Here is a 17,988-nt window from a genome sequence, read left to right as displayed (position 1 = left end):
TCACAGACCTCGGACGCCAGTCCCAGAGACTCTTCCGTAAAGCACTGTGAGCACCGCGGGCACTGTGGGGAGGTGTGGGGCCCCCGCAGCAAGGATGAGTGGGATCTGCTGGTGTCCTGACCCACCTGTGCCCACAAACATGACGTCGTAGGGGGTCCCATCCAGGGCCCAGGTCCGGTCCACCACGACCTGCGTGTAGTTCACGTCGCTCCGGATGAGCCTGGGCCTGTTGTCTATCGGGGTCACGGAGCTGTCCATCAGGGGGTGGTCCTTGACGAACTGCAGGGTCTTGTCCGGCAGGCTGAGGGAGCTGGAGAAGTTGGCGGCCCGCGCCTCGCGGTTGATGCACTGCAGGGAGGAGAGCGGCTGGTCTGCAGGCACACACCGCCCTGAGGGGCTTAAACCCGCGGCCCGGGGGCCCTCCCCCAGAGGACGGACAGGCGGCCTTCCCCTAGCAGCCGGAAGGCACAGCTCTACCGCTGGTGGGAAAGGCCACCAGACGCGATTCTGCTGGCGACACACAACTGGTGAATCATCTGTCCCCGTTCATAAATCAGAAATGCATCACGCTCCTCAAACCCAAAAAAGTACTGATCGCAGCCCAGTTCCAAGAGCACGACGGTCAGCGCAGGCGGGACCCCTCCTCTGTCCCCGGCTCTCCAGGGGCCTGAGCAACGCAGGGCAGCTCGCCGCACGTGCGAGGGTCTGACCGAGGTCCGCTGACGGGCCCCGGAGCGAGGAGGCCGGTGCCCGCGGGGCGGGGCGGGGCGGGGCGGGGCGGAGGCGGTCCAACCGGCCCAGCAGCCACACTGTCTTCTACCCAGATTCACCAATTTTAGAAAAACAAAACCAAAAACATGACTCCTGTCCACCGGGTGGGGAGCACAGGTCCTTGACAAACACTGCGTTTCTGTGCGGGAGGCACGAGATCCAACAGGCCGATTTCCGGACCGACGTCAACTCCGCGGAGCCGGCTCGCCAGGGGCGCCCGCTCGCCCGCCTTCCTGCGGCCCCGCCCCGCCCGCTTGGGCCCGCCCACTCCCGCCCCGCCCCCTGGACCCGCCCCGCCCGCTTGGGCCCGCCCGCTCCCGCCCCGCCCCCTGGACCCGCCCCGCCCCTGGACCCGCCCCACTCACCGCCCCGGGCCTGGGCGTGGGCACGGCGCCGTTGTAGCGCACCCACTTGGTGTGGGACTGCTCCACCGTGGTGCTCTGCATGTACTTCCCGCGCGAGAAGACCTCCTCGGCGGTGGACAGGTTGTAGGCGCACACGGCCGACAGCCCCACGTTGTTCCTGGGGAGCAGGGGACGGCGTGACCACGCGGGCGATGGGCCCGCAGACGGCGCCCCCCGGCCCGGGCCGGCGCACTCACAGCTGTGGGGTGAAGACCCCGTAGATGACCGGCTCCTTCAGGCCCTCGGCCCTGAGCACGAAGACGTCCTGCAGCACGTTGAAGACGAGGTTGCTGTCCGGCCGCGAGCAGATCAGCCTGGCCTTCAGGAAGGACGTCCACTTCTTCTGCAGGGTCCGCAGGCCGCCCTGGTCCCCCTGAAACCGGAAGGACGTGCGCGGTGGGGAGGGGCAGCTCCGCCCGGAGGGACCCCGAGGCCGCGCTGACCGGGGGCCGCACACGGCCTGCAGCCACTGCGCCCTGTCCTCTCCCATCCGAGCACGAAACCCAGAGAGGCCTCTCGGCAGTAGCCTTGCCGCAGAGGGACCCACAGGTGGTCCCCACGCACGCGCCTCAGAGCGGCAGGTGCCTGGCCGGACCCGCACTGCAGACCCCTGGAGCGAGCTGCCGACCAGGGGCTCCCATGGGCCTCCGTGCTCCTTGCACAGGACCAGGTCACCTCAAAGGGCTTTGCGGGATCCTCCATAAACATATTTTAGTGAGCTGGCCCCGGGGGACGACGCGGACACGCCTGACGTGACCTGCTTGGGAGACAGCCCTGAAACACAGAAATCTGGATGCCGGAGACGGTGGGATGGAGCGTACGTGCGTCGGACATGAGAAACAGCCCCAGCTACATGCTGGAACCCCGAAATCCCAGTTCCAACGGGCTCAAGCTCACACAGTGAACGAAAACCAACTTCCTATAACCTGGGACATCTGGGGACGGTGTGTCAGACGCAGGCCTGCTGACACTCCTGGGGTCTGCAGGGGGAACCCCCCCCCCAGGCTTCCCCAGGGCAGGCTGAGCGTCTGGCAGCCCATCCACACCCGTCTGCGGCACGGAAGGCAAGGTGGTGGGCAGACCGACATTCCAGAGGAAGCTTGGAGCCTGGCCAGGCGGCGAGGCGTCCAGGGGAGTGCCCGGGGCGGTGGGGGGGGAGCCAGCAGGAGCGCAGGGCCTGGGCTCACCTTGCAAACCCGCGCCACCCGCGGGATCATCAGCTTGAACACAAACTCGTACTCCACAGACACCTCGGTGAAGAAGAAGTAGATGCGGTCATCCCCGCTGTCCACGCCGTCTGGACGCTCTCGCATCACGTCAGCGAAGACGAAGCTCGGTTCTGCAAGCCACAGACATGCGGTTACCCCTCTGCACAGCGGGGGCTGAGCACCGCCCCCAAGCGACTCAGGAGGGGGCGTGTGGCGTGTCCCTCCCACAGGGCCTGTGAGAACGGACAGCACCCCAGCCCCGGAGGCCCGCTGAGGACGCCACGTGTGCTCAAACCCCTGGCCAGCAGATCCAGGCGCCCAGCACCCCCCCCCCCGCCCACAGCAACGGAGCAGCCCGCGGTCCCAGCTCCCCCAGACGCCCCGTGTCCGGGAGCCCGGGGGACTTCCAAGCCCACGGCCCACTGGCCAGTGCCCACAGGAGCTGCGGGAACCCGCTGGGCACACGTCGTCCCAAGGGGAGCGGCCCGGTCAGCCCAGGTCACCAGGGACCGTCAGGCCTTCGCATCCTGAAGGACGGTGACCGCATCTGTCTTCAGGGAGGGGAAGGTAGCCTCAAAGCAGCACGGGCTCCATGGGGAAGGACTGAGCTGGGAGTCCCAGCGGCTCCAGAAGCTCCCCGTGTGGGAGCTACCACGAGCCTGGGGGGAGGCAGGGAACCAAGCGCCCTCGGGGAGGCTCAGAGCCGCCCAGAAACCCCGCAGCAGGGGCACCCGCGTCTCACCGTTCAGCCACGGTATCGCATACTCTGTCCTCAGAGGGCTGTGGGACGAGTTTCGGGAGATGATGGGCTCACTTCCCAGAAAGTTGTAGGAGGTCCCGGAATACAGCTCCCCGTCTTGAACGGCCCCAGACGAAAGAGGAAAGGGGGTCAGCGGCTGCGCTCCTGTCACAGCTGGGCTCAGGCACCCCGCCCCCCAGGGAGGGGACAGACCATGACCCTGCTCCTGGGCGTGTGGGGCTGCTGCTTCTCGAGCCTTCCCTTGCATTTCCAAGGCCAGGACAATCGTGCACTCCATGTGAAAGGTCCTTTTCGGGAGTTGGGGCGCTAACGGCAGGTGACCCTGCCCCCGGGGAAGTGACAGACATAATGGTGGGCGCACGGGGCTCCTGGCCTGAGGCTGTGGCACCTCAGGGACCTCCTTCAACAGGGCCGTGCACACCGTGAACTAGAGATGTGCGATTTGCATCTAATGACCCACCTACAATAATCCCCTCCCGCAAAATTGACTTGTGGCCCCAGGCGGTGGCCGGTCACCCTCTTGCACAATGAATTCAAACAGTCACGTGGGGGTCTGCGGAGAGGCCCGGGTGCCTTCTGTGAGGACAGGGAACTCGGAAGCAGGAGGGAGCCGCGCGAACCTGGGGGAAGGACTCACCAACCATGACAGACGTGTAGCTCTGTGCTGGGTCAAAGGGGCACCTGCCCTTGCCATCCTCGCTTCTCCCCAGAAATTTAAAGGATGTTAAATCCTGCAATCAGATGAGAAGGAGTGTTAGGAAATGTCTGATTTTCTCTGCTCGCAGCAGCTGCCTGAACCATCGCCCACACGTGCTGTCAGGGGCGTGGGGGGAGGGAGGAGCAGGTGGCGGCCCTGCAGGTCCCAGGGCGGGAGGCGATCTGCGAGTGACCGAAAGCCACGTGTGGGACTTCAGCATCAAAATAATGGCATTTTGCACTCACACCAGGCAGGGGTGATCTCAGGCTTGGGCATCCCTCCTGGCCCAACCAGGGAGCCCAAAACCCCGAAGCGTAAAGAACAGGAAAGCTTTGTGCAGGGACACTGACACCGAGTCTGATGACAGGTGACATGATGGGGAAGGGCCCGCCCAAGGATGGCCGAGGTGCTTCTGTGCCTGAGTGCACCCCGGGAGGAACGTCAGAGACAAGACACGTCTGTGGGGACGCACGGCAGGGGAAGGACTCGTGAGCGGCTGGAACGGCGGTGGACGCCACCTCCTGCCCTCCAGCACGCCCCGGCTGAACACCGCACCGTGCGTGGGGTGGGTGTGGGGCCGGCTGACCGTTGAGGGTGGGGGGAGCAGAATGGACGCAGGGTGCAGAGGACTCGCGGGCCTGGGGAGGCTGTGGGCCTGCCTTCAGCGGGCAGACTCCCCGTCAAGCCCAGGAGCATGAGATGGGGTGCAAATGGCCCACAGGTGTAGGGGAGGTCGGGGGGACGTGTGAACGAGGGGTCGGCCCCGAGAAGAGCGGTCGATGGGAATGACTGCATTTTCCCAGGGGACGACAGGCCTGGCGTTGGCCGTGTATGGAAGTGTGGCTGTTCCTAGGCCTCTGGGGGCCGCGGGTTGCAGGGCTGCACACCCCTACCCCGCTCCCACCTGTGCAATCAGCCTGTCTGCTTCAACGTTTTTATTAAAAATACTGGGAAAAATTATAGGTCCGGATTTCAAGGGGAAGCCTGACTCCCTTACCTAACAACGGACGGGCCTGTGGGGTCGGAGCCTACATCCTGGAGCCAGAAGCTCGGACTGACCAGTGTGCAGCCAGCAGAGCCCTGGGTGTGCAGACGTGTCTAACACGACCTGGCACGCTGTCCCCTCACACAGGAAGAGGCCCAGCCTCTCTGAGGACCGAGGTCCAGCCCTGAGCACACCGCTTCCAACACCACCAGCGTCTGTGGGCCCAGACCGCCAGCTGACCAGGCCCCACGCCCCCGCCCGGGGGTCTGTGCGCAAACACAGTCTCCACGCAAGTTCTTCACTGGCCCCTACTTTGCGCCATCGTTCATCTCTGACTCAGGTTGGAGACTCTTGTTTCAATTCTCATTGCTTTGGGGTTCCAGCAAAAGACGCTCTCCACGGCAGCGCCCTTCCCTCCTGGCCGGTACTAACTCAGGGACGGTCACTGGAGGACCGACCTGGCCATCCGCATGTGCATGTAATTACTTCTCTCCTCTCTCCGTGGTCGTCCTCCATGGCTCAGCTGTGCCTGAGTGAAAGGGGGTGCTGCCCCCCCGACCCGTGCTCCGTCCTTCCAGCTCCCGGTCAGCGAGGGGCCAGGCGGCCGGGGTGGGGGCCCTCGGCAAAGCCCCTCAGGCAGCACGAGGCAGGCCAGGCCAGGAGGACTGCGGTGGGCTGGAGCGGGAGCCGCTCACACACCCAGGCCGTTGCCCCTTGAGGGCGTGTGCTCCGGCACCCTCGTCAGCGGGCTCTGTGTCCACAGCAGACACCGCGGGGTGAGGCCCCGGAGCAGAGCGGCCGCCGCACCCTCCCCATCCAGCTCTGGAGGCCGGAGCGCCAGCTGGTCGCTGCGCGATACGGATCTGCTCCCCCCACCGCGTCCCACGGAGTGCAGAGAGGGCTCCGGAGGCTCACAGGCCCCCTCTCCGAACACCCTCACATTGGGGGATTAGGGGGACACACACACACACACACACACACACACACACATTCAGCCTGTAGCACAGGCGAGCCCACAACATGCCCGCCAGGAGCAGCGTCCTGACCCGTCCACAAGACCAGCACGCGGGGCACAGCAGGCCTCTCCACAGGCACGGAACGTGGCAAGAAGAGCGCAGGAGGCCGGACCACGGCGTGCCGGTGCTGTGAGGGCCGACAACTCACTTCCCAGGGGGCCCCCCACTGCTGGCTCCGTGCCACCAGGCCCGTGAGTCCTGCCCTGCCGTGCCCTCAGGGCCAGTGCGCTCCCGGGAGCCTGGCGAGTAGGCCGCAACGACCCGAGGCACCCCCCTGCTGGCCGTCAGAAAAGCCTACTGCTCTGTGGAGCGGGGAGCCCCGCCGCTGCGCCGGGAGGGGGTGTCCAGCCTTACCAGGCGGTCGCAGGCCGGCTGGAACGCGTTGGTCCCACACACGTACAGGGCGCCAGGGCCGAGCGGCTGCAGCACCCGGATGTAGTTGAGGCATTCCGTCTGCGGGGGGACACACGTGCGCATCAGCCGCCCACCGGCCCCACTGCCACCCGAGCCTCAGGGCACCGCTGGCCACGACCAGCACCCTGCCGTCCCCCCCGGCACCTCGGCTGGCCCCCACCTCACACGCTTGCTCGGCCCTGCCTGGGCGGTGGGGACGGTCACAGACCTGGCCCCCTGGACAAACCCGTCTGTGGCATCCACAGGCCGGCCATCGGGGGCCAGGACCCTTCACCCCGTCACTGACTCACCCTCTGCCAAGACACCCGCCACCGGAGAGACCCATTTACTCTCGCTCGACACTTGCCACGTGCCTGGTGCGGCCCGAACAGTGGGTGTGCGGCATCCCACCTGCCGTCCCCGTCCCCGGGGATCCCAGCCCACTGCCCCAGTGCGTGTGGCCAGAAACAGCGTGTCTCCGGGGACAGGCTGGGTGAGGGAGGGGCCCGAGGCTGTGCCCACACGAGAAAACCAGACGCCATAGAAGAACACACTATTTTAGGCTCAAATGAACGTCCTGGGATTATATGTGCTATTGTCTGAAATTATCTCTGCTCAGGGAAGATTTCCTGGGTTTTTGTGTGTTTGCCCCCAGGATCATTTCTAACTGGTTGGCAGTAAGTCACCCTCCCCACGGAAGCCGGGAGAGACCACTGTCCCTGAGTGGCCTCCACATCGGGCTGGGTGTGCGCTCGGCCTAATTTAGCTCTCGGACAACTCCCTGCGACACTAGTGATTACCACGCAAAGCCTGCATTTTCCCCATTTCCTAAAGCAACTTTGGATCTAGTGATTTCAGCAAAAAAATAGTGCAGCAGAAACATTTTTTTTCCATCTGTAATGATTTTGAAGTCAGCCGACCACTGAGATCTACCTTAACTCAGCTGCCCTGCCCAGCTACCGAGGAAGACAGAGGTTCTACGCTCAGAGACTCGGGCACGGGCCCGGCCCCAGATGCAGGCAGGAGGCCCAGCCGGTGGTGGGGTAACCCGGAGCCCTGGGGGAGGTGGACCCTTGGGCCAGCGCGCTGAGTTGCCCAGTATGTCCTGGAGAAGGGGCAGATTCTCAAGGGATGGTCCCTGCCCCCAATCCAGAAATCCTACGGCAATCCCTCCAGGCTGCTGGGGTGCTGGGGAGGTCCGAGCCCTGCATTTCACACCTTTAGTCAACAGGCACGGGAAACGATTTTCTTTGTCAAGTTTGAGACCACCTGAATCAATGCAACTAAGTTAACCTTTACCGAAGGGTTTCCCAAGTGCCCGCCCTGTGGGCTCCTGCATTGAGAGACCCCGCCTCAGCATTTGGGCACAGAGGGGAACCCCAGGATGGGTCGTGGCCATGCCACCCAAGGGTCCTGGGACCAAAATTACCTGTCTTGATTTCCCCTTCTCGGCACATTTTGCTTTTTTATCTTCTGAGACCTTCCAATATGCCTGTTAGGAGAAAGGAGAGTCCGTTCCAGCACACATGCCCCGTTCCAGAGGGGGACCCAGCGTTAAAATGGACGGTTTGCAGAGTGTGTGCTGCCACGTCGGCCTCGGATACTCCCCCGACAGCGGAAGCAACGGCACAGCCAGGCCTGGCCAGCAGGCGCGGAACCGAGGTCCTGAGCAACCGGGGCTTCCAGGAAGTCCCCCCAGACCCTCCCCCAGAAGCCAGCGGTGCCTGGCCTCCCGGATTCTTGTTGTTTGCTAAAAACAGCAGCAAATGTAAAGTGCTAACAGTGAGGTTTTCGACGGTTCATCAACTGGCTAAACCGCAGGTGTTTTCAAGCAGCAAAGCAGGTTCCTGGGACGCTCTGTGGACAGCAGGACCCGGGTCCTTTCGGTCTTCTGTACCCGCAGGCGGGCAAGAGAGCAGCTCCGCCCCCCACCCCCACGCGGCCTCCCACGACCTGTGCTCCTGCTCCCTTCATGCCCGGGTTGTGTGATGAGAACAGGGCAGCCCGTGGGTGCCTCACCCCCTGCCCCCCAGAGGACCGGCAGCCACAGGCCCACACTGCAAATGGCTCCCCCGTTCCTGCCTTGCCTTCCCCGGGATGTTTGGTCTCCCCCTATGACAACCCACGACGGACGCCCAGAGAGTCGCAGCCACCCGGGCGGTGCCCAGCGCTTCGGAAGAGCCCGGAGCCGCGGCAGTAGGTGAACCCCCTGCACTACGTGTCCTGCACGGACCCGCCTCCCAGAAGGCCCAGCCGGCACACGAGCCAGAGCAGCGCGTTTCCAGGGAGACAGAAGTTGTCATCGGAACACGTGAAAGCAGAACCAAGTCCCGAGGCCGACCGCGGCGTCCCTCAGAAGGTAAAGTGCCGATGATCTTATCGATATAAAACGCTTAAGGACACGGGAGCATGCATGTGGAAGGGTCCCAGCCGTGCTCGCCGGACCCCAAGGGGACACAGGACACAGTGAGAGAGAGCAAGAAACCAACCCCAAGTGCTGGGCTCCTGTGTGAGGACCCAGCGCTCAAGGACAAGCTGCCACTGGCTGCGAAGGGACAGTCTGAGCTCCAGGCAGGGCTCGGGTGGCAAGGGAAGGAGCCACATCCCGCGCGCGTCTCTCCAAAGCCATTCTGCAAACCCAAATAATGCAAACGCCGCTACCTCCTTCAGAGAGAAGGAGCTCATCAAAAACAGGCTAGCGGAGCAACTGGCCCCAGGGAAGGTGACCCCGTTGTGGACGCCTTCCTGCTCCCACGTGGAGGAGAGGCCGAGCGGGGAAGTCCTGGGACGCAGCTCTGAGACGCACCCATGGCCGCAGCAGGGGGCCTGCCCGTCACTGAGGATGTGGGAGCGGTGGCTCTCCCAGAGACAGGCCAGGGCAGCAGCGGGACGCGGACACTTGCGGGGCAGAGTGGCCAGCCCCACAGACGGTCCAATTTCAACTGGATTCAAACATCATTTATGACTGTGGAATCTGAACACCAATATTTGATGACATTTTTGGGATGTGACTGTGGTATTTTGCTAATCCTGACAAAAAGGAGTCCTTTCCTTTATGAAGGGGATACCTCGGGAACCCCTCGTGGATGAAGAGTGTGTCTGGGAATTTGCTTCGAGTAGAGGGAGTGGACACTGGGACGTGGGTGGAGGAGGGTGACCCCGGAGCCAAGTGGGACAGGCCTCCTCGATCCCACTTCCTCTACTCTCGTGTGTGCCAAAGATTTTCCATAATGAAAAGGTAAAAAGTCCAAGAGCGCAGGACAGAGGCCCCTGTGTGAGTGACCAGCCCTGGGAGGACAGAGGCTGCTGGGAGACAGGGTGAGAAGGTGGCTTCGCGGGGACGGGCCCCTTGCTGGCTGGAGGGCAGGAGGCTACATGGCCAGGAAAGGGCCTGACGCCCCAGGAGGGGCCCAGGGTAGAGTCAAGGAGAAAACACGGGCAGGTCTGCGGCCACACCCTACCTCATGCTGCTTCTCAGAGACATTGTGCGCACTCAGGGCAAACACGGCTTCCCGGGCCCCCACATACAGGGTGGTCTTGTCCTCACTGAGCAGCAACACCGAGTAGTTAAAGATGCCTGGCTCGTGAAACTTCTCCAAATGCACCTCTGGGGAGGGAAGAGAGAACATCAGACATTCCCGAGCGTGGACATGGCGTGCATCCCATCCCGCTTTAACGCACCGCCATGTTGCTGGGGCTGCATGTGGATCCACTCCCTAGAGGCGGCCCCTGCCCGAGGCCAGCACTCAGACCTGCTAAGACAGTCACCAACACCATGCAACCCTGCAAGGCCCCCGAGCCACTGTGCTCGACCAGTGTTATGGCCCAGCGCCCCTGCCTGCTCCCTCCAGTGGGGTTCCAGACCCTGCACTCAGCATGGCCTCCCAGGAGCGTGACCTCTGAGGGCTGTGCTCTCTGAGGGGCATGACCTTCAAGCATGTGACCTCCCAGGTGATCTCAGGCTGCTGACCACTGTGCTGTCCACACTCTCGTGTGTGTGTGTTTAATCTTAACACAGATTAAGTATATGAGAATGTAAACTATTTAAGCTTTTCTTATTCAGGAAAAAATGTGATTTAACTCAAAAGCTTAAAAAAAATTCCATCCAGTAAATATATCCCTTGACTCAAGCAGATTTCGGAGTTAAGCACCACGAAGTTAGAAACAAGTGATGTTTCCTCTCTCAAGAGGAAATTGCACGGTCAAGTAGGACGAGAATCAGGTGGACTGGCAGGGACCGAAGCGTGTCAGGTGTTTTCCCAGGGGGCACTTGCTTCGATCTGACCGTCCCGGCATCCGCACGAGTGCTGTGAGCCCGGGTTTTGTGGACCGCTGGTTCCACGTAAGGACCAGGTGTCCATGCGCTCTGCTGTATGGATTCTCCCGGGCTGGAGAAAGCCGCGAGGAGAAAGGCTGGCCCGGCGCACACAGGGCCTGGGACGGCCCATGAGACGGCTCAGCCCCGCCAGCAGCCCTCGCTCCTCTCGCCGGGGAGGCCGGGGCTCTCAGGACGCAGACCCCAGGAGAGGAAGCAGACAGAGACTATGGACGGCAAAGGAAAGCAGCCGGCAGGAAGCTTGGCCCCATTAGTCCCCAGACAAGCATTTGGAGTGGTTGCGCCCGGGGAGTGCACAGCACCTCCTCAGGCTGTCAGGGCCCCAGATTCAGAAACCTAAGGGGCAGTCCCTGAACGCGCCGGACAAGTGTCCCACGTGTCCTAGGCTCCTGCCCGCCCGCGGGAGCAGGGCTGGCCCGTACCTCTGTGTTCCCAGGTGATCCGGGGCTTGGGTGCAAAGGCCACCGCCATCCCGAACACCATGGCCAGGGCGGCAAGCAGCCCCCCGACAGGGGCACACATCCTCGCGCACTGCAGAGCGGGCTTGGGCAGCAAACGCTTGTGGGCCGGGGGGCTGCTGTGGGTGTCCCGGCAGACGCTGCTCAGAGCCTGGCGGCTGTGAGCCGTGGCACAGCCCGGAGCTGGTGGGCACTGTAAACCCCGAGGACCCGCATTTCCCAGGCGCTGGGCGAGGTCACCACCGCCAACGTTGAAGGCTGTCCAGATTTTAAGCGGTGTGCTGCTTTTTGGCTTCACGAAGAAATTCTAGAAGTGAGAACAAAGGTCAGAGGTCAGGATGCCTGTAGTAACACCTGCTTCTATTCCCCGCTGCGCCCAGGGATCTGTCCCCGCCAGGGCGGGGGTGGTCAGGGTGCAAGTTCACGCTGACACTGCCACCCAGTCACCAGGAGCAGAGCTCCAGGGCAGATGCCAGAACCCAGACCGGGACGAGCGCCCACATAGCTCCCTGGCCTCCCCCGTGCGCAGATACGGTGCATGCCCTGCTGGTTACGTCATGCAAAGGTGCAAACAGGCAACAGGTGCCCCCTCGGACCCTGGCTTCTCAGCTCCTGTAGCACCCGCCAGGGAGGTCAGCTGGGCCGAAAGACCGGGAGCACCGCATGGAGGCTGAGCCGTGTGCGTGCACGCAGGCCCACTTTGCACGCGCAGGAGCACACACGCACACGTGACCTCGCTGTGCGGGACAGCCGGCCTCCTGCTGCACACAGGCCCTGGTCCTCCAGCCACACCCGAGAAGTCCCCGTGCCACAAAAGCACGTCCAGGGGCTCTCGGGGTCCCTGGGAAGCAGCTCGTTGGAGGGCAGAGGCTGTGGGCTGGGGGTGTGCGGAGCCCCGGTCCCCACACCCTGCCCCACGTGCCATCCTGGGGGGCAGGGCAGCCTTGCTGCGGACCACTGAGGCAGGGCAAATGCCGGGGTTCGCCCTGACACCAGTGGGACGGTGACCTGGATTCCTTCTGGCTTCTCCGGACGGGGCTCCAACCAGAAGCTGCCGGAACGGAGGCAGGACCCCCGTCCCTCCCAGGCGCGCTGCCCCAAGAGGCCCCACAGGAGAGCCACTGACGCGCCCCTCAGGGTTTCCTCTCCCGTGAGGCAGCGGAGCAACCTCCCCCCCAGAGTGGGCCCTGCTCACTCTTCTCTTCCTTCCGTTCTGCCAAGCCAGCCCCCCTGCAAGGCTCAGGCCAGTGGGCCCGAGCCCCTCTGTGGAGCCTTCCCTTCACCCCCACCATCACCACCCCTCAGGGACGGCCAAGGGGCAGCTGGCGCCACGCCGCCCTCACCAGTTCCCTCCTGCTCAGCCTCCCCAGGACCCCGGCGAGCTACATGTACCAGCTCGGGCTGCTTCCTGACACCGCAGCCAAACTGAACCTCCCAAGAGGGTGTGAGGGAAGTTCTCACTTCTGTTCACCTAGCCAAGCCACTACCTCCGGAAAGCCCTCCTGGGCTGCCTCCTCATCCTGCCCAGAGGTCACCTCTCATGCCACTGGAATCCCATCATGCGGCAGGGCTTGCCCTTGGTGTCACTGTGGACTTCGCGGGGTCTTCCTTGCACCTTTGTCTGTTTCTCATGCTTGTGCCCTGGGCACCGCTGCCCCACTCCACTTAGTAAAGGAAGGACTCGTGGGGGGCCTTGGGGGAGGACTGACAGTGGGCACAGCCAGGCCTCAGCTGCCTGCCCCCCTTTCTTGTTGGGGCGCTGATCTGCCTTTCTCCTTCCTGCCAAAGGCATGCCGGCCAGGCCTGTCCTCACCCTGATGCCACTACGAGGCCGTGAAACTAGGGCAGAGCGCACACTGTCTGCGGGGACGGGCTTGCCCTGCGTGGGGGCCAGCACCCTGTCCCACCAACGGCCGGAGGGCTGTCCTTCTTAGGTTTGGCCCGTGTGGTCTCTGTCTCAGGTACTCCAGTCCCTGGGGTGGCACAGAAGCAGCCCCAGACGTGTGTCGTGGGATGCACACGGCCAGGTGCCGGTCTGCAAGCCGAAACCCAGTCTGGGGTTCATGGGAAGGGCCAGCCCCGACACCCCACAGCGAGGGTGGGACTGGACGCTAAATGCAGAAGCAGATGCGCCACGCAGTGATGGAGGGACAGAGGGATGGAGAGAGGGAGGGATGGAGAGAACAGAGCAAGGGACAGGGGGTAGGGATGGAGGGAGGAACGGGGAGGGATGAGGGAGGGACGGGGGAGGGAGGGAGGTAGGGGAAGGAGGGGGACTGAGAGAGGGGGCATGGGGAGGGACGGGGGAGGGAGGGACCGGGGGAGGGAGGGACCAGGGGAGCGAGGGACAGGGGACTGGTGGACAGAGGGAGGACGGGAGGACTGGGGGACGGAGCGGGGAGGGGGATAGGGGATGGATGGGGAGAGGGACGGGGACTGGGGGATGGAGGGGGGAGGGGTATGGGGGGCAGGGGGACAGAGGGGGGATGGGGGAGGAGGGGGGATGGGGGAGGGATAGGGGAGGACGGAGTGGGGAGAGACAGAGGGAGGGACGGGGGAGGGACGGATGGAGGGACAGGGGAATGGTGGGAGGGTGGAGGGACAGAGGGAGGGACAGGTGAGGGATGGAGGGGTGGGGACGGAGCGGGGGGGGACGGAGCAGGGACAGAGGGAGGACAGTCTCATGGAGGAATGGAGCGCGAGGGGGCTCACTCTCCAGGGAGCCAGCTCTCAGCCGTGCCCACCATGTGGGCCACGCATGGGACCCTGCGCTCCTGCCCGCAGCACAGGAATGGGGCACACGGTGGCTCCAGAAGCCCAGCCAGGGGAGGGCTCTGTGTCGGGTCCCTGACGTGACCCACAGTGTCCGGTGAGCACCAAGTACCCTGCAGAAATCCTCCGCAGCCGCAGGACACCAGGGCCCCGGGGACGGGCTGTGTGTGCAGGTGATGCTGATGCCTCCCGCTCTCCCCCGGGCCATCTCCACCACCGCTCCAGCCTGCACAAAACCCACCCCCATCCTGACTCCTGACCCCTCCACAGCTGCCCACCCTCCACCCTGCTTCCGTTCTTGCCACCTGTGGCAGAGCTCGCCCGCTTCCTGTCCCAGCATCCCACGTCCCTCCATTCTTATTAACAGGATCTTGATCACAGTCAGCATGGCAGGGCGGCCAGCTAACTACATCTCCCAGCTTCCTTGGTGGCGGTTCTAGCCGAGAAACTGTGAACAGAAGTTATTAGGTAAGGAATCCAGGAAGGCTCTTAAAGAAGGCTGACTCAGCTAGTGCTCGCGTTTTTGCCTTCAGTCTTTCCGCTGGTGCCTGGACCCCCTATGTGATGGCTGGAGCTCTGGGCGCCACCTTGTAAACATGAAGACAAGAGTCTCATTCTACAAAAAGCCAAGCAGAAATCCACTGGAGACCCTTCCAACATACTGGAGACCTCACACCTGCTTTCTTCTGCCTACTCTAGACCTGCTAACAAGTCGGTATCTCTTTAAATTACTGGTTTTCAGGTTTTTATTACCAGCAGTTGGATATAATTCCAAACAGATCCCTCCCTATAGTGTACTAACTAATCAGCAGTGGTGACCAGAGTAAGGATTTTGATGTAAATCAGAACACAATACTTACCCACGTGAAATATCTCGCAGATTAAACCTGCGTGAGTGGCTGTGGTTCACCTTCCTCACAGCCTGTCCCGTCTCATGGCCCCTCCACCTTTCCATCCAGGCCATGTCTGGACACACAGAGCTCAGCCCTTCTACAAGGCTGCCTGTCAACACCATTCTGAACACCTCCAAGTACATCTGTTCTGGAGGTCAGGTGTGTAAGCCCCACACACAGTCTTGCCACTTGCCCTGAGGAAACGTTCCCTGCCTTTGACTGGTCTGTAATGGGGAGCGGCTCTGCTCCAAGCTCCCACTCAGCTGTGGGATTCGGGAACACTCCACGTCAGGGTATGAGCAGGGGCTGTGGGCAGGAGGGCAGGGAGGGACGGTCCTGCAGAAGCAGAGGCTCTTTGCTGGACTGAAGCAGGGCCCCGTGCTTACGGGGGGCAGGGACGCGGGAACTGTGCTCTCTGCTCCATTTCGTTGACTCTAAACCTGCTCAGAAGAATAAGTTTATTAAAGACGCACACCCGCTCGGAGAGGTACTCCCCGATCCCAAGGGCGCACGTGTGAGGTTTTGCACGAGCAAGCCCACAGCCTGGGTCACCTGCTGGCTGCAGATTCAAGGCCCAGTGGCCTGTTTTGTCACCCCACCCCCACCCCACATATCACCGTGGAGCCAAGTTTGGTTGGCGAGGGCCCAATGGCAACACCGAATTCCTGCCCAGGGCCCTGACAGAAGCCCCTTTTCTGGGCAGCCAGGCAAGGACCCAGACGCAGAGTCCCTGCGCAGCTGGCGTCCACGCCACTTGCCTCAACTCTCTCAAGGCCAGCCTGGCACCACTAAAGGACGTAAGCCACGAGGACAACAGCGGGAGAGCACGGGAGCCTGAGCAAGCCTAACCAAGCCCGGAACCCGGAAAGCAAACAGACGAGCGTCGCTGGCCAGGTGCTGGGGAGCCCTCCCCGCCCGGTCTCCATGCGGCAGGGGGCTCCGCGTCGCACCATGTGCCGACGTCCAGGCCGGAGGTGGTGCCCTCGAACTCCCGACGTGAAGTCACCGGACACAGGACGTGCCACATGACAGCACCAGCACGCGGCCTGCCCTCCGCCGCACGCATCCAGCCGGCCCGCGGCCGCAAGTGCGCATCTGCGAACAGCACAGGGAAGGAGTGACACCTTCTGTCTAACGTGGGGCTCTGAAGCCCGCGTGGCTCAGACAGCATCCGTGCCCGCCGCCAGCGCCCGCTCGCCACGCACGGCTGGTGATCATCGCGCTCTGTGGACCTGCGAGCCACGACCAGAGCCTGGAGGTGGGGATGCACCACGGGAACGCACCCAAGGAAGTGGGAGCGAGCTGGGAAATGCAAATTCTGATTAAAGAAACAGAATGTACAGTTGAAGGACGGGAAGATAAAATTGAGGCGGCAGCGTCCAAGTTGCACGAAGCGGCGCAGGTAACGGCCGGGGAAGGGGGGGAGAGAGCTGGAGCCTGGAGTCGGAAGGCCCACGTCCAGCCGGCAGGAACCGCAGAGGGCGGCGGAGGGGACGCCAAGAACGGGCAGAGAAACAGGACGACGATGTCCAGCGTGGGAGCGCACGTGTTTACGGAGCGAAAGCCCCCGCAGTGTGATGAGGGAAGGAAGACCACCACACCCAGCGCGTGGCCGTGACATCGGAGACCTTCGGACATGGAAGGGCTCCTGGGAGCTTCCTGAAGGAAAGAGGCCCGTATAGGGACCTCTCCAGGGACCCCTGATGGCTGGGAGGGAGAAGCACGTGCTGAACATCCCAGAGCAGGGCGGCTTCCCTCCCAGAATCCTGAACTGAGCCCAGTTACCCACATGGGAGAGTTCAAACACGAGCGTTCCTAAAACTCTCGCCTCCCTAACATCCCTTCCTGCCTCATCCTCTTCACTGAGTGTCAGGCCTTGAACCTGCCTGTGGCCCTGGCCCCGTCTGCAGAGGGCAGGACCAGGGAAACGCAAACAGCCCACTTAGGAGACCAAGGCCGGAGCTGGAGAGAGCCAAGGGGAGGCCTGAGGGGCAGGAAGTTTCACGAATAAAATATCCAGTGTGAACAACAATGAACAACAGCGTGAACAATGGACAGATTTGAATCGGGCCAGAGCTCCAGCAGTGTCTGCACCGCCCCAGACAAACGTACCAAGCGAGCCTGGGCAGACGCTGGGTGGCAGCATGCACACCTTCCAGAGAGCTGCCCATGCAGGCTGGAGACTTTGCAGCTGGCAGCCACATGGGCTGGTGGCCACGCGGGCTGGCGGCCACGTGTTGCTCCAACCAGTCCATGTGAGAAGAGGGAGCGTTCTCAACAGCCCTCTCCCTCAGACCCACCTGGACACTGCCACCCAGGAGCTGGGCGGCCACTTGCTTCCGGCCACCTGGGCCACCCGGCCACCAACATGCTGGAGGGTGTGAGCGAGTTGCTGGTGCAGGAGCACACACGAGCTTCCCAACAGCCTCGGCTGGACCCTGCCTCTCCTTCCTGAACAGTCTCAGAATCCACACTGACGGCCGACAGTGAGGGGCCCACGCTCCCCGATGTGCTTCCCGGGGAGGGCGGTGGGGCTGTGAGCTCTGCTTCAGGACAGAGAGGGGCTGGGTGGGTTTTTCTTTCTCAATAAGCATGCGTCGTCATGTAGAGTTTCCGCACTGCCCGGCGGCACACGCACACTCGCACTCAGACCGCGGCGCCCCCTGTGCTCCTGCAGGAGGCCGGGCTCCGGGACTATGGGGCCATGTGGCATTAAGGACCACGGTGGAAACACTAAAATGGACACAAGGGGACAAAGTGCCTGTCATGTTGGCTTTCCCGGGCGTTTCTGAGAAGCAGAGGCATCTCACCGGGAGCCAGGTGCCAGGTGTGCACTGTGTCCCCAGTAGGAAAGAGTCACGCAGAACCAGGAGCCCAAGAGAAGACCGAGTCCCACAGCGTCAGCCCCGGTACCTACACGCCCTTGTGCAAATTCACGAGGAGCGCACGGTCCTGCTCTAAATGCGAGCATGCGAGTGAGCGGGGGTCTCCGAGCCCCTCGCTCAGGCCGGTGGAGCCTGTCACACGTCAGCTTTCCACCTGAGTGGCCCTGAACCACGTCAGAAAACCACATACCCAGCGACCAGCAAGGATTAGAGTCAGTTCACAAACTGCCCACCCGTCTGCATGTGTGCACACGTGTGCAGTGTGGACATGCATGCATGTGTGTATACACACGGATCTACGTGTATACAGCTCACAGCCGTGCGTGTGCATATGAACCGCACACCTGCGTGCACACATGTACAGTGCAGCCGCGCACATCCGTATTTGCACGTACATCTGTGTGCATCTG

General features: G+C 62.8%; 1 protein-coding gene across 9 annotated transcripts in view; it reads right to left on the bottom strand.

Moving 5' to 3' along the window:
• The window catches only part of SEMA4D (semaphorin 4D), a 45,251-nt gene that overhangs the window by 17,591 nt on the left and 9,672 nt on the right, over positions 1-17,988 (bottom strand). For 8 of the 9 annotated variants that reach the window (XM_080819919.1, XM_080819921.1, XM_080819918.1 and 5 more), the window contains exons 1-10: positions 10,993-11,236; positions 9,696-9,841; positions 7,664-7,726; positions 6,196-6,294; positions 3,781-3,874; positions 3,126-3,239; positions 2,363-2,514; positions 1,373-1,548; positions 1,137-1,293; positions 126-348 (exon numbers count right to left, since the gene is read on the bottom strand). In XM_080819919.1, coding sequence (XP_080676045.1) covers positions 126-348; positions 1,137-1,293; positions 1,373-1,548; positions 2,363-2,514; positions 3,126-3,239; positions 3,781-3,874; positions 6,196-6,294; positions 7,664-7,726; positions 9,696-9,841; positions 10,993-11,092 — 1,324 coding nt within the window. In that variant the 5' untranslated portion in view covers positions 11,093-11,236. Of the gene's footprint in view, positions 1-125; positions 349-1,136; positions 1,294-1,372; positions 1,549-2,362; positions 2,515-3,125; positions 3,240-3,780; positions 3,875-6,195; positions 6,295-7,663; positions 7,727-9,695; positions 9,842-10,992; positions 11,336-17,988 lie in introns of those variants that run through there. The other variant, XM_080819917.1, reaches the window with a different exon arrangement.

This window comes from Martes martes (genome assembly GCF_963455335.1).
Source record: "Martes martes genome assembly, chromosome: 12".
Lineage (NCBI taxonomy): Eukaryota > Metazoa > Chordata > Mammalia > Carnivora > Mustelidae > Martes > Martes martes.
The sequence above is the reverse complement of the archived record's forward strand: the minus strand, read 5'-3'. Positions and strand labels throughout refer to the sequence as shown.